The 15,724-nt window shown below is 36.0% G+C and overlaps 4 protein-coding genes across 5 annotated transcripts; 2 read left to right on the top strand and 2 right to left on the bottom strand.

The window, feature by feature from the left end:
• Positions 1-606: 606 nt before the first annotated feature.
• LOC124312010 (epidermal retinol dehydrogenase 2-like) lies at positions 607-2,436 on the bottom strand. Its single transcript, XM_046776397.1, has 7 exons — positions 2,171-2,436; positions 1,948-2,090; positions 1,556-1,885; positions 1,204-1,420; positions 1,092-1,122; positions 901-1,026; positions 607-831 (listed from the first exon to the last, which is right to left on the bottom strand). Coding segments are annotated over exons 1-7 (921 nt in total). The 5' UTR covers positions 2,172-2,436; the 3' UTR covers positions 607-758.
• A 650-nt stretch (positions 2,437-3,086) lies between these two features.
• On the top strand, positions 3,087-5,941 carry LOC124312006 (clavesin-2-like). Its single transcript, XM_046776392.1, has 9 exons — positions 3,087-3,536; positions 3,826-3,977; positions 4,457-4,554; positions 4,620-4,650; positions 4,714-4,812; positions 4,888-4,943; positions 5,011-5,053; positions 5,369-5,431; positions 5,706-5,941. The coding sequence occupies exons 1-9, from the start codon at positions 3,392-3,394 to the stop codon at positions 5,871-5,873; spliced, it is 855 nt and encodes a 284-aa protein (XP_046632348.1). The 5' UTR covers positions 3,087-3,391; the 3' UTR covers positions 5,874-5,941.
• Positions 5,942-6,039: 98 nt separating this feature from the next.
• LOC124312003 (gamma-tubulin complex component 5-like) lies at positions 6,040-9,920 on the bottom strand. Of its 2 annotated transcripts, none has more exons than XM_046776389.1 (6): positions 7,782-9,920; positions 7,427-7,718; positions 7,060-7,361; positions 6,829-6,979; positions 6,244-6,749; positions 6,040-6,146 (listed from the first exon to the last, which is right to left on the bottom strand). In XM_046776389.1, exons 1-5 carry the CDS (start codon positions 9,705-9,707, stop codon positions 6,694-6,696), a joined length of 2,727 nt encoding a protein of 908 aa, XP_046632345.1. In that variant the 5' UTR covers positions 9,708-9,920; the 3' UTR covers positions 6,040-6,146; positions 6,244-6,693. The 2 variants fall into 2 exon arrangements, with proteins under 2 accessions (XP_046632345.1, XP_046632344.1); XM_046776388.1 differs by having other exon boundaries at positions 6,041-6,146; positions 6,217-6,749.
• Positions 9,921-11,050: 1,130 nt separating this feature from the next.
• LOC124312005 (zinc finger protein 2-like) lies at positions 11,051-15,050 on the top strand. The gene is made up of 13 exons (XM_046776391.1): positions 11,051-11,446; positions 11,539-11,625; positions 11,712-12,129; positions 12,192-12,533; positions 12,621-12,673; positions 12,742-12,907; positions 12,978-13,096; positions 13,236-13,338; positions 13,409-13,571; positions 13,641-13,731; positions 13,910-14,105; positions 14,203-14,472; positions 14,565-15,050. The coding sequence occupies exons 1-13, from the start codon at positions 11,376-11,378 to the stop codon at positions 14,739-14,741; spliced, it is 2,256 nt and encodes a 751-aa protein (XP_046632347.1). The 5' UTR covers positions 11,051-11,375; the 3' UTR covers positions 14,742-15,050.
• The last annotated feature ends 674 nt before the right edge of the window (positions 15,051-15,724 follow it).

Genomic DNA, 15,724 nt, shown 5'->3' with positions numbered 1-15,724 from the left:
GATCTGTGTAAACTCTGAAAACTTTAACTTAGGATGTCACATTAAAATGGAAGGTTATTTGTTTAAGGGAAGGTGTAAAAAAGACTGAAATTGCTTGGGCGCGTAGTGTAGCGAGGGTCCAGCCCGCTGCACCTAAGTCGCCCTTGCTACTGACATAACTAATCAGATAAAAACAAAAAGGGAAAAAAATGTAACTATAATAACCAATGAGAATCCAGATTTGTTTGTTAAATAATTTAAAATATAATAAAAAAATATGTTGAAAAAAGGGGGGGACCTAGAGGGAAACTCGCGAGCGAAGCGAAGGGTCGGAAAAAATTATTCAATTGTAACGTCGGGTTAGCGCTCTTAAAAACAACACGGTGAGACCAATCTAATCAAGCACAAATCGCTTGAATTTTTTATTATTATTATTTAGGCAGATTCGGACACCGGTGCTTGTTTGAAATTAAATAATCTGAAGTTTTTTTCATTTGTATATTATAAACATATTCAAAAAAATTGCCTCGTCATACACGCCAAAGAATCATATCAATTTGTTTTTCATGAAATTGGTTTCTCATCTAATCCGCATACAGACCAGACTGTCGAAATGACCAATCAATAGCCGTGTCCAATTTTGTAATTAGCTCCATAGCGCATTAATTGAATTACCCACAATACACACACAATTAAAATTACAGTGAGCGACCAGCAGCACCGCTAGTTCTAACTAGCGTATGATAAATCAAAAATCTGATTTTAGAGATTCGGCTATTTCATTCGTCATGTGGTTCCAATCCAGTATCAAAAAAATCTACCACGTAATCGTAGACCCGGGACGGTAATATCCTAAATAAAACGCCATGCAAAATAAAATGTAGTAAAAATTACGGGAAAGAAACTGGTTGGACTTATTACTTGATGAGAAGCCAGAAGTAATAGACATATTCAGGCATGAATACCAGTGTATCTCCACGTCTCACAGCTCGAACAATGATACTAGCCGCGTCTTTCACATTTGTAACACGCAAGAAACTTGGAAATCTATGTAAAATAATCAAAAAATTTAGGAATAATGTAACGAAAATATGTAATTGTTATTATTTTACTTCACGCGCGGTCTTTGGCAAAGTCCCGTGTCTGCAAACAACACAGGATTAAGATGGAATAAGTAAATAATATTGACAGGTACACGTTATTTGTTGCTTGATTGTCACTTACCTACGACAAAAGGGCATATGGTCGTGCATTTTATATCTAAATTGCGGCTGTCACGTCGCATTTCTTCTGTCAATGCTTCCATCATTCCTCGTACGGCAAATTTGGATGCACTATATGGAACAACGTTCTCACACCCCATTGCACCAGCAATGGAGGACATAGAAACCAGGTGACCTTGCTTACGCTCTATCATACCTGGAAGAAACTCGCGGACAACCTGCCAATAGAGTATCACATATAAATCATTTGATGAAATACCATCAACATAGAGAACCAGAAATAAAATATGTTTTAAATCATTCTAGCATTAAAATAAAAGGAAAAGGGAAGAACAAGCAAAATATTTTTTTACCCAGATGCAACCTTTCACATTGATGTCAATACATCTATCAATCTCTTGAATGCTGTGGCTGAGGAAGGGATGGCAAGGCATAATGCCAGCATTGTTGATAATAATGTCTATATGTGGAACAACATTCTTCACTAGTTTAGCTTTTAATTCTACATCTTTTTGTTGTGAAACATCACAATGAAAAGCACTTGCTTTCCCCCCTATAGCTTCAACTTCTGTGGCAGTTTCTTGAGCAGCCTCTAGATTAATATCCCAGCAAACAATTGTGCATCCAAGCTGTGCAAACTGTAATGCAACTTCTCTTCCAATGCCCCGTCCTGCACCTGTTATCTAAATAAAAGTATTCGTGTATAACTCATTTTCACAATAATAAACTTAAATCTCAAAGTTACCAGGACAATTTTTCCACTGATGGATTTCAGTTCAGCTGGAAAAAGAGTGCGATAGAAGATACAAGCCCACATCACAAATGCTTTACAAACCATGTAGCAGAAATCAAGGCTCATTATAATCAGAGAATAAAGCTGCAAAATCACTAAAAAAGAAAGGCATAAATTAATTATTGATATTAAGAATTTCAAAATCAAACATTTTTAATATTGTGTTGTCACTTACTTTTGTCTACTTCTGTTCGTATCGAACTCCTTCTTAAGACAAAACTGACGCTATTCAAGAAAACTACGTACAAGGAATGGAAATTTTGAACAACACTATAACTGAGGATATACTAAATTCTACTACTTTCTTATATTTTCCCTAGAACTGATGAACACACCTGTTGATCCTATCTACACCACTCAAAACAGCCTACAACACCCAAGGCCAACAATCGTTTCTGAAGTGTCTGCCCTTCCGGCTTACACAGCCAATCAGCAATGAGCCAGCGACTGTACGGCCTGAATAGTGAATACAGCATAATTGAAATATAGCAAATGTTTTATTTGTTTCTAAAACTATGGCAATCTGTCTGAATCCATAAGAAAACGCTGTGGAAACCTGCGTGTTTCCGCCATAAAAAAAAGAAAGCAAAACCCTCGTGGAAAAAAAAAGAATCGTAAAAATCTATAACACTGCAATAACATTTTGAAATCCTCGAAGCAATTTAATCTTTTTAAATAAAAAAAAATTGTCTTTAAACAATTTTGAAAATTTCACTAAGATTTACTCGAGGTTTTTTTAAATAACTGTGATTTATTTTTCCTTCTTACATTTTCAAATTGCAAATAATTTTCTTTGAGAAGAATTTTCGCATGGCGTGATATATGCATGTATGCATCTCATGCATTTTAAAATATCATGGGCTGTTCTGAGGCGATATTATTATAATAAGAGTCCACTAATTCTAATTTTCCATTCGGATGCATTCGATTCGATCTTCGTATTATAACACGTAGTTCCCGCGATTTTAATTGTGGAATATAAGGTCGTTTGTGGTATGACATCGAGTTGCTTATCCATAGATGGCCGTTGGGTTTTCTAATGGGAAAAAGAAAAGTAGCACAGCTGCTGGTCACCTTGGAAAATACCTGAGCCGTTCTTTTGGTCGTTCTTCCGTAGTCTCACTCTTAAGCTCTGTGGTTGTGAGTCGAAGGTAGAGGATGGAAATAAGCCTGTGAGGTGTTTTACTTTTTGGAAGCATTTGCATTTCCCAAAGAGAATCGTGTCCTGTTGATTTCTTTTCCTACGTCCATTTCTGTCATATTTTATATGAATATGCGAGAAAATTTTGGACGGTGCAATTCGAATTTATTGATGTCGTATACGTTTAAGAGCTTTATATAATACAACGCCCATGTTATTCGAAAATCAAAAGGGAATAACCTACTTCAACGCGACATGTCCGAGTTTTCTGAATTTGCCTGGGGAACGGCTGAAGTTAAAAGAGATCTAGACATTTCACTTCAAACAGCCAACTCATCACTCTCACCGGATGTCGCTTTAGCAGCTCTCAGAGCCTTAGTACTTGCTCGCCCCGATGCCGGTAAGAGAAAGTTGGTAGACTAAATACATTATACAAAAAATATTTATCGTTTCACTTAAATTCCTTGCACATGAGACATGTCTTAATTTACATGTAATTAATTAGATAGCCAAGGTCAATTGTAAAATGTACCCCGCCACACACAAGTTGCACAAATATGTCGAAACACAAAAAAAATGTCGCCACAAAACGGTTTTAGAAATAATTAACAGAGAAAAAGAAAAATCTGTATAGGCTAGCAAAAAATAAACATGTTCTTAACAGTGGGCTACAATGCATATATTCGTAGGAACTCTTCAAACTGACGATGAATTCCTGATGCGATTTTTGAGAGCGAGGAAATTATGTGTCAAAGACGCGCTCGAAGTGTACGAGAATTATTTTCGTTTCCTGCATCGAAACCGCGAACTTTGTTTTGGCCTAAAGATCGAGGATGCTGAGGTAAGGATTATTCTTAAACTTCGTCTATTAAGAAGCTTTAATCTCGTAAATCATTGTCAAATATCGATATCTTTCATCTTAAGCCAATAAAATCCCTTCATTCAAAATTTACCTTTTTTTGTACACCTTAGTAAGTTTACTGATTTTTTTTGAAGTTTTCTGAAGTTTACTTCTTGGTATCATCATGTAATACTGTACCCAAGCGCAGAAACAAAAATGTCCATACAGTATATATATGCAATCAAGCCATAAGTAAGCTTTAAAAAATCTTAGCACTTGGTAAAAATACAGAAATAGTGCAAATCTGTTTCGTCATTTTAATCGGGGGTTATTGAATGTAAATTTTATTAGATTTTGCAACACATACACATGTAGATCTTTATTTTAGTTTCTTTTTTTTTTTTCTTTTTTTTTGTCCTTAATTAGTTAACTTTGTTTGATTTTTGGTTTTATTATTGCATTACATAAATATACCATAGATAAAGCAGGCACTAGAAGACGGTCTACCTGGTGTGTTACAGCGGCGAGACAGTCGGGGACGACGTATCATGGTTTTGTTCGCTGCTCAGTGGGATCCGTAATATTGTTCAAATTGCTTAATTAATAACTACATGAACTTACTTTATTTATTTATTTAAACAGAAGTCGTTACTCAATATCCGCTATCCACAAGGTTCGCAACATGCGATTTTGGTGTTAATACTACGTATATTTAATATTCATTTTACAATCACAGGCATTGTATTTATCTCTCGATCTGCTTCTTCAAGACTGTGTGGTTAGAGAGAGAGGCTTAATTCTCGTGATAGACTGGAGTCAATTTTCCTTTCAACAGGTTGGTGATGAAAAAAGTGAAAAAATAAAATTTTGAAAATTGTTATCAAAGTAATTTCCATTTCATTAAAAAAAGTGTAGCAAACTTCAACCCGCTGCATTACGTGAGATTGCCGAAGGATTAGAATATTGGTACTGTACAATATTCAAATAATTTTTTTTTTTTTGTTTAATTACGTTCTTCTTTATAAATGTGTAGTTATCCCGTCCGTTTCAAGTCTATTCACTGCGTCGCACAACCTGTAAGTAGACTTGATTGAAATTATTTTACGAAGAGTTCACTACTTACTGAGTTTGAATAAATTTTTTTTTCTTACTAAAACTATTAAGTAATACATTTATATTTCTTTTTTTGTGTGTGTTCGGGAATTTTCGGTACTCTTGTTCAGTGTATTTCATTTATACCACACATTAAGAGCTAGAACCTAAAAGAAGAAAATTTGCGCAAATCGAGCGCAAAATTTTCCGTCATGGAGGTGTGTTAAGTGGTGAACTCCTTGTTAAATCGTATTGCAGAAATTTTATACAGTATCTCAAATATTTATGTTTATTTTTAGTGGTACATTGAAGCTGCTGTATCGCTTCTTAAACCCTTCCTACGTGGAACGTCAAGAGGAAAGGTACACCGTGTACTTTTAAAAAAATGAAATGTTTTATCCAAAAAATTAGACAAAGATAAGATAGTGCTATTCTATTAAAAGTCTAAAGATTAAAAACTTTTATTATCGTAAGCGTATTCCTTGAAGGACGGGACACAATATGAGTTGTCTAAAATTTTAAGATTTGCTTTGTAAATTTCTGACTCAAAATGAAAAAAAAACTAATTGGACAAACCTGTTTATTTTATTTATAAATGAAAGAAATCCATATTGATGTTATTGTTCTTTAAATTAGATTTTCAGTCATGGCAATAACCTGTCCAGCTTGCATCAAATACTTTCACGAGAAATCTTACCTGCGGAACTAGGAGGAGAACAAGGACCATATCAGTCTTCCCTTTGGATCGATAACTTGATAAGAGCGAGCCATGACACACCGGATCGAAATCAGAGTATTGATTGACTATTTTAAATGTCTCCTCGTAATAACGGATTTTTATTTAATAAACGAGAAAAAAATTTGTGCTTAAAATGATTTTGTTATTATTATTATTTTTTTCCATTATTATTATTTGGAAATGAGATTGCCGTAAACTCTTATCAAGTAGGCTACGGACAATACGATGAAAAATGTCTGGATGGAGATGAGCCTTATCGAGACTTCTAACGTTTTTTTCCGGTTTATGAAATGGTTTTTACATGGGAAAACCAGTTTTGCCCCTTCACAATACAGTTGCTGGAAATGAAATACATTATACGTTACATTAAAAAAAGGTTTCGATCTGAACAACGTAAGTTTTGAATACCATTAGGATTAGGTAGAGGTACCATACCAGGTTAGAATGGGTAGCCAAAATAAAGCCGAAAATGGAAGAATATTTTCTTGCATTTTGAACCTTTAAGATCTCGGCGAAAAAGCCTCGGATAATAAAACGACTGAACAAGTCTGTTGAAGGAGAACTGATCTATCATGTTTCCGGAAAAACTAGTTTTTTTTTCTAGATTAACTGAAAGCTAGTGTCGAAAAATCAATTTTTCGTCAAAAAGTTGCACGGACTCGTTCTTTTAAAGGGACAAACGTTTGACTCAGATCACTAGCATACTGGTTCTTACAAATATCATTAGTTTTAATCAATTAATTAACATTTAGTAAAAGATGCAGAAGTTTTTCTTGCATAGTTTGTTATTTAATGTTGCATCATTTTTACTTCTCAATACTTTTAGCTCACAAACGTTGGTTTACAAAATTGAAGCAGGAAAACCAATCAGAATTATCAATACGGTTAATTTCGTCGAGTCGCTGGGCAGCTATGGATCAAGGCAGCAGCAAGCGTTTCGACTGCAAAGTAGAAAAAAAGAAAACACAATGTAAACAAAATGGAGGTATTGCGCTTGATAACTGGAATCAGGATAATTACCCAGAGGAAGCATGGAATGTGCGCTATCTGTTTCAAGGACGGCTGCTACAAATTGGTGATGCTTTACGTAATTTTCCTCTAGATTAGTCAGCTTCTCCGACTCTATTCCATCCTTCCAAGCATTCGCTACTTCCATTGAAATCGAGAGAACCTATCATACAGACAACATTGCATTAAAATGGTAAATGTTTCACAATTCACAAATGTCCAGAGCTTTTTTAAAAAAAAAACCTCGTTTATAGCATCGCGCAAGAATGCACCCGAAGGCTGCTGAAGACACTGTTTGTGAATAGAGCAAACGTAATCGTGGTGGCTGTCAATAATTTGGCCAAGATGGACCGCACTCTCCAGTTGCATGTCCAAGCGAATGTGTGACGACTCCAAAACGCATTCCATTATGTAATTATCTACACTGGAAACAAAATAAAGTAGCCACGCCCGCAATAGTTGTAATCGGTGACGAAGAGCAGCAGATGGCAGCATTTCTTTCTGTCTTGGGCGGCCGCTTTTTTCAATGTCCATACTATTGAGCGCTGGATAAAAAGAACTGAAACTAATATAAACGTTAAACGGAAAGCGTTTCTGAAATTTTGTTTACCTTTGAATGACAAGCGTTGAAGTGAAAACATTGCCTGTTTAATTTTCATCAGGAAACTGAGCACGCTATTGTAGAGAACCATCGATTCTTCGGTAACAACCAAATTGACGGGCCATGGCACTTTGTAATTGATTTGTAGATCCGATAGATTTACGACAGACATTTGTTGGTTGTTGCCTTTTCTTATGTTTACAAAAAGGTACGGAGCAGATTGACTCATCCTAGGAGATATACAGTTGAGAAGGGATAAAGTAAGGCTAGATTCGTTGTCCCACTTGTCACCGATTTTGAACTAAAATAAAAAAAGTAATAATGATAATCTCTCTAAATTCTAACATTTTAAAATTTTAAATACTTTTTGGAAAAGCTGTAGACAAAAGCGACCCATTAGGTCTCCAGCCTGCATGAAGTGAATTTGGCGAAGGGTCCGGATATGCTGTCCAAGGGCACAATTCTCAAACAAGGTATCGAGAAGAGCCTTACAAACCAGGCGCTGGCGACTTCGCATGGGTTCCAACAGGCTTTTCTCCAGTAAAGGTAAAAGCGGATAGAATTCCGGTGGCGTACTTAATGTTTCCAATCGAGTCTCTTGACCTTCAGAATATTTGTTTCGGCAGAAATCGTTACGAAGACATTTAAAGGCCTTGCTCAGCAAGGGGTTCTTGGAATTAATTTGTTTTGGATTAGCAGTGGCCGGCGCAGAAAGAGTAAATGATTGAGAAACGGCGCACTGGAAGGGGTCTGATGAAGCAAGTCTATTAAAGCGTTCTCGAAAAATTTCCGCCAAGGTTTTTGAGCGGCAGGTGGATGCTGTCACACAGTTCATATCAATAAACTCTCTTTTTAATTTGGTAAGGAGTTCCACCGAACGACCCCCTAGTAAGATATCGTCCATCAATGGTTTAAGAAAGTTTATGGAAGGGATGCTTGGACGTGACAAGAGAGATTCAAACCAGAACCGCTCATCTTGAGGTGAAATGGCTTCGTTTCGAATAATGCCGAACTCCTGAAAAGGATCCACAATTTGTCCTTGGCTAAGCCATAGATCAACCATATTCAAGAAAGGCTCCAATGACGAACACAGAATTTTCAGCAAAACCGGATAAAGTGTGGAGTAGTTAGCGACTTGTGCTTTTTGAGTTGAATCGAACAGAACTGACAACAGATGGGTGACGCGCGTATTGTTATCGGTTGGAGCAGAAGACGTTTGCATGATTGATTTGTGCATTGCAGAAATACTGGAAATAGTTGAGGCCCATGGTTTCAGAAATAGCAAAAGATGACTTAAGGTAAGTGTGGTCTTTTGTTCGGCAACGCGCTTTTCGAAGTCGGAAACTGATTGTTTAAAATCAGCGACAATACTGGCGAGTGCAGCTGCGTACGCTTGATGTGTCAACGTGTAAGTTTCTTGTGAGGATGTCTTGTTGGAAAACAAGTTAATTTCTCGTATCGCTTGAAGAAGTTGTCGGAAAAAATGCAAACTAAGATGTGGAAGGCCAACCAATCTAATGGCTTTAGTTTGAACACTAGAATTTGTAGTTTCGGCGGACACGAAGAATGAATTACTATCACAGGATTGTTGAAGAGCCCATAAAACTTCATGCAATAGCTGGAAGTCAGTCCAAGTTCTTGATGTGGAATCACTACTATATCTTGTCTGAATTAAGTCATTTAAGGAAGAATTTCGAATGACAGGTTTTTTGAAGAAGCAAAACAGTGGAATATTCGGATTAACTACACATGATGTTGTCCAGTTTACATCTTTATTGTCTGTTACTTCAATGTCATCATCCTCACTATCTGTCCATGTACTTAATATAGTGTCAGACATTGAATGTATCACTTCTTTATCAAATTTCATAAGGTTTCCAGTATCTTCAATGCTTTTGTAGTCACTTTTCTCGTTTTCAATATTCAAGTTTTTCAGAATAAATCCGTCTCTTGCTATCCCCATTCTTTCAGTAGGTCTATACGCTAGCCTGATGAGCAAGTGAAGAATGGACCATGTTGGGTGTGTAAGTCCTGTGGGTGCAGTGAGTTGGATGTAATCAGCAACAAGCTTTTGGAAATGTCGACTTTTCTCATGTTCTGCATGAATGTCAAACTTATGTTGAAGTCCTTCAATGGACTTTTTAACTTCTTGCTCAGTAATATAGTCATAATCTTGCTTTAGCTGACGGATGACTCCATTAATAGACGAACATTCTTCACTGATTTTCTTGTGTGTTAATGACTCCAACAATGCTCTACAAGCATTTCGAATTTCAGGGTTTAATTCCATCTCAATTAAGGGTAATAACTTATGCTCACTGTTGTTGCCTGGTGTTCATCGTTTGCTTTTCTGTTCGATTTTGTTCAAAATAACTTGTCATGCTGCACAGCTGCAGTTCGATCGGTTGAAAGTTATTGAAACTGTCGCAAACTTTTTGAATTGTTGTTCATGTAAGCATTCAATTTTTCTTCTGCTAGTTTCTTCTAAAGAGGCCGCTAGATAGCGTTGGTTTATGAAAACATGGGACATTTTAAAATTTAAGCCATTTCCCGTAATTTCCTTAATAAGGCTTTATGTAATTATAACTATCCTAAAACCCTCCGTAGAGTATTTGAGTTTAGAGCCATTAGTTTATTTTACAAAAATTCGCTTTTCCCCCTAAAAATGAAAGTTTTTTAAACCACATCTAGTCCCATCCCAATCCGCATCGAGCGACGTGGCGTTTCCTTTGAAAATGCCGAAAATGTGAACGCCGCGTCGCTCGATGCGGGTGTGGTGTCTTGCTAAACATAGTAGGTAATGAAATTGAACAAAAAAGGGGATTTTCTTGATTAAGTATAATGTTGAATCCCCTCCTGATAACCATCAATAGGGTTTAAAGAAAAAAGCGAGACTTCCGGGAAAGGAGGAGATTTCAGTTTATTCATAGCAACGTTCTACATAGTACATTCAAGTTGTTTTCAAGCGCCATACAAAAGGCGGACGTAAAATTTAGGTTTTACATACATGGCTGGTAATACGACATGATTGTGTACAGAGAAATAAAACTCGCCGCGCTAATAGCAATAGGAAAACGAATAATCTAAAGAGCTCGTTCATTACAATTTGGGTTTTCGTAGATAACTATTAATTATTAAAAGATATTAATCCATTTGATTTTCTATTAATATTTCTCTTGAAGCAATTGTTTTGACATGTGATTAATGACACTAAATTGTTTTCGGGGGCAGTTGGAATTATTATGTAGTCTATTGGCAAAGCTGACGAAGAAAAATATTTGCAGAATATTTGTTGCAATTCTTCGGTAACCTCCCTGTTTTTGCTTGCACAACCGGATTGGACCCCGGATTGTATTGTTTTTTAAATAATCCCGTGAGCAAGTGTGCTATCAGAAAAGGAATTGCGGATATTTAACACTGCATCGGCCGCAGGGAAAGCACGTCACGATTCACGAAGGCTTCGAAATTTTATTTTTCAAAAATAACGTTTAGTTTAAATAAATAAAAATTTGCAGGAAATTTATTGAGCGAATAAGTCTCATTAAGCAATTATTACCACCCGAATAACGATTGAAAACAAGCATAAGTAAAACTTTTTTCTTTTTTATACTATCGATGTGTCTTACATCGGTGCGAGACGATATATACTAACTTTTTCCTGCTAAACAAGTTAGTTTGTTTTATTTTATTAATTACTCTCGATTTCACGAATATTTAAGATCTTATGTGACGTATGTAATGACGAACATCATACGGTTACAACACGTCTGTGATTTATTCCACGGGATTTTGTCAGCGTAGTTGTAGTTGCACCTTCATCAAGCAAGAGTGAAGCATTCAGTCATCAATGCTAAGTCCGCCATTTTGTGACGCGCTTGACGCATGGTGTAGACCAAGATCACTTTTCGAACAGGAATACTTGCGGTGTATTTTACAAACCCCTTAAAGTATTCGGAAAATGTATGTGTTATTGGTGAATCAAGGTGATGGAATCAATCCAGCTGATCCATCATCTATTTGGACCTGCAGGTAATTACTTTTTTATCATCTATTGCTTGATAATGAAATAGTTCATTATCCTAACTTGAAAATGAATCATTGTTTTGCATTTTTCTTTTCAGGCTATGTGGAATTCAGATGTACAATCCTGTGTATTTAAATCTTTTTTCTGAAAATGGTGAAAATCCTTTGGTCTCTACGATTAAAAGGTATAATGATAATTGGATTTTCACTGCTTGGTCTGTGGTTTATTAACTTACTCTTGGGTTGCTTAATAACGTTTTCTTATTGGCAGATTCCTTGATATTAAGATTGAAGAATGTGACAAATTACCAACAACTCTTTGCCAACCGTGTACCAGTAAAATTGAAGAGCTACAATGCTTTTACCATCATTGTCAAGATGCTCAAAAGATATTGGCAGTCCAGCATGGTGTTCAACTTCATGATGAAGCAGTTATAGAAGATCAAGCCATAATTGTTGCTCCGAATCAAAACAACATAACAAACAATGTAGTGAAGGAAGATACATCTGAAGCCATCCCTATTACTACCACAACAACAACAACTCTCAGTGCTGATAAATTACTGGAGACAGCTATTAAAGATACCTGCATTTTGTCAGGAGAAGATTCGGAAGAATCAGATTCATCTGATTGTCTTTCAGATGACGATGAAAATCAAACTGATGACCAGTCAGCTACAGAGGACAAAGTTTGTGTTTGATATAAAATTTCATTTTGTTCCAGACTGGTTAATCTTGTAGTTATTATCAGGAGGAGTACTCCATTGGTAAAAGAACTCGGTCTGCAATGTTTGCAAGAAAATCTGATCCACCTGTACCAAGGAAAAGAAAGAAACTGGTTTTCACCATTGAATATCTTGAATCCAAGCTGAATCGCAAACTTGATGACGAGGAAGCAGGAAGACTGAAAGAATATATACAAAAGGGCCAGAATACCAAGATTTTTGAAATGCTGGTGGGTGGTGGCAAAGATCAGGTGTGGAAGTGCCAATATTGCACTGAAGAGATAAGAGGTAGCCCTAAGGATGTGAAGGAACATTATGCCACTCTTCATGATGCAGTTCCCATTTTCCCATGTCAGCTTTGTGATAAAGTATTGATTATTAATTTCTTACGATTTCATACATTTTTTTTTTTTTTTTTTTAAGTAAAACTGCTAAAAAAAATTTATTTTACCCAGGTTTGCCGATCAGTAAACTACTATCGAATCCATAGACTCTCACACCTGGCTGAGTATTAAATAATAAGTTTGAAGTATACTTACACATTATAATGAATTTTGATTTCTTTATTTTTCACAGATATCCATGCGAAACTTGTGGAAAAATCTTCAAAGATAACTCGAAGCTTGTGCTTCATCGCCAAGTTCATTCAAACAAACGTCCGCATGAATGCGATGTATGTGGGAAGACATTTAAACGAGCCACTACGGTTCGTGTCCATAAAAGAACTGTTCATGGTTCGAAGGTATATAAAAAGAATGACCAGTCAATCCTAGATGTATGGTATACATGCATTTTTTGTGTGGGTGATACAGGATGAGCAATTTCTGTTTACGTGTGAACTTTGTGGCAAAAGATTCAAAACTAATTTTGAATTGAAGAAGCACTTGGATAAGCATCCATCGGAGGATAACCCTCTACCTTACCAGTGCAAGTAAGCTTTTTTCAAATCATTGTTATTCAAAACTTCATTGCCTTACCTGTTTGGTCCTTAACTCATCAGAAAATTCGACCAGAATTTTAAATTTTAAGATTTTTCGTCAACTAATGCGAATCCTTATTTTTCCTTCCAGGTATTGCGATTCACGTTTCCCTGATAAAGCTCAACAGATCACACATAGCAACACACTACATGCTAATGAGGGTGAATACGTGTGCCATATTTGCGGGAAAAAGGTAAACTGTTAAGTTTTATACTCTCATTGAACATAAGTTTATTTATGTTTCTTATGTGTAAATTCTTAAGGTCAAGACAGAAACTGCCTTAGAAAACCATGTCAAGTCCCATTCTGGGATTCGTGACCTTAAGTGTCACATTTGTGATGCAGCATTTGCTAGTCGTTATACATTGAATGCACACGTTAAAAGACATGCCATCACCGAGCCCCTCTTCTCCTGCCCCTACTGTGGTAATAACATTTAAAAGCATCGTCACAAAGCTTTGTTATGCACTGAGAATAACTTTATTGAAACTTTAGGCAAAGGTTCTAAAAGCAAAGCAAATTTAGAACAGCACATTCGAATTCATACGGGTGTCCGCCCATATTCATGCACCGTCTGTAATGCCGCGTAAGCTTTATTTTCAATTTTATATTAATTGTTTACATCCTTATTTTGTCCTGGCAAACCAAGTTTTTTTCAAAATCTTGGGTTATCCTATTTCGTCGTTTAAATTAAGCTTATTTGCGCCATTTAAATTATGCATTCCTGAAGATCATTTAAAATGACTAGTTTATTTCCCTTTTAGGTTCAAACATCGATCCCACTTGAAAGTACACATGACGATACACACCGGCGAGCATCCATTTGCTTGCCATGAATGCAATAAAACCTTCCGAACCAATAAACAACGAACAAGTCATATGAGTTACGTACATAATACAGTGCGAAATTTTGCTTGTGAAATTTGCGGCAAAGCCTTCAAAACGTTGAAAGATTTGAAGGTATTTTCATTAATATTAATGTTGAATCTTTATACGAATTTATATATTTTTCCTTTCTAATTTCAAAAAAAAAATAAATAAATAAATACAATTTAAGATTCACAGTACTCTTCATACTGGAGAAAAGAATCACGTTTGTCCCACGTGCGGCAAGGCTTTCCGGGTCCGTGCCAACTACTATAAGCATAGAAAAATTCATGAGAGAACATCAATCGAACAGCATCAGCAGGAGCAACAAGAACCCGGTGAACCAGTTCAAGACCAAGAAGAAGATCCACAAACCGAGATCCAACCTGTCAGTAACGAAGTTTCAAACGTTTCCGTCACGTTGCCGAGTTCATCGGCTGGGTTACTCGAAACCTTTAATGTAAGCCATTTTCAAAAATCGTTAAAAAATTATTCATCATTTCAGTTCGGTTGTTTTGAAGACAAAAGTATATTTTGTAATTATTTTTATAGCTCGAAACTACTCCTGTACTGCAAGTTCCTGCAACAACCATGAGTACGGCGTCAACTGACCATGAGCACATAAGTGTTCATGGAACCAGTACTATATCGGACGAAGGAGTGCTTCTTTTCCGTTCTGCTCTTCCTCCTTTAACAAATGCCAAGGAATTCTCAGGAATGTCGAGTTGAGGAATCAACACAGAATATTGAATGACATAACATCACATCTATTGTGCTTTCATTTTGGCATGTGATTCTTTGGAAATGAACATCAAATCCGCAGTTTCCGAATCTACCAAGTTAACCGATGTGAAACAGGAAAGCCAAGAGAGAAAAGATGATATCGGGAAGTTATGATGAACCTAGATTATTTAGAATTAACTAGCAATTTAAGGAGACCTTTCAACAATATGTTTTAACAATGAGATGTAACCATGCCTTACCGAAGCTTTAACTCATTTTGGTTTGATCTAATAAAAAGTGAGTTGTTTTCCTGTACATTTCGTTGTGCTTCATTTGCAGGTTCGTTCATTTTTGTTTGCGCATTTTACGGAAAAGATGGGAAAGCAGAATTTGAGAAAAATTTCGTATTATGGTCCAATTGCCCAACTGTTCATGGGTGCCTATTTAATTGCATATTTAAATAATTTGAAAAACAGCACAAATTTTCAATCTCACTGCGCTATATAGAATCTCTAGCTGACCGATAAAGGAAATAGACGATATGTATACGTACATGTGTAATAGGACACCAGGTTACGTCCGGTGTAACTTGAGCTCCATGATCATTCATCTTAACATCATGAAGGAATTTTATTTAATCTTGTCTGAAACTGAAAGAAAGATCTAATATAATAATATTGTCAAAGTATCTGTGGAAAATAGGATTTTTTTTTTGCGTATTTCAAAAGCATCACGACTAAATAATATAAAATGGTAAAAGGACGTAAATTAGTATGTAGCCTACAGATTCTGATTTCTTAGCTTACAAAAGGGGAAAAAATAGTCCATGGCGATATTGTAATCGGTTTGACGAGGAAAGCAATAAGACGACTAGGATTCAGGCGGATTTTTCAATAATTTTTAACAAGTCAATAACTTGGTTCGTTTACAGCTTTAACGTTTTTTAACGAAAACAATATATTTGGTGATGAATTAGTCTGTAAACTAAC

The sequence above is a fragment of the Daphnia pulicaria genome, chromosome 8, assembly GCF_021234035.1.
Source record: "Daphnia pulicaria isolate SC F1-1A chromosome 8, SC_F0-13Bv2, whole genome shotgun sequence".
In the NCBI taxonomy this organism is placed as follows: domain Eukaryota; kingdom Metazoa; phylum Arthropoda; class Branchiopoda; order Diplostraca; family Daphniidae; genus Daphnia; species Daphnia pulicaria.
Note: the sequence above shows the minus strand (reverse complement) of the source record. Positions and strands in the feature narration are given on the sequence as shown.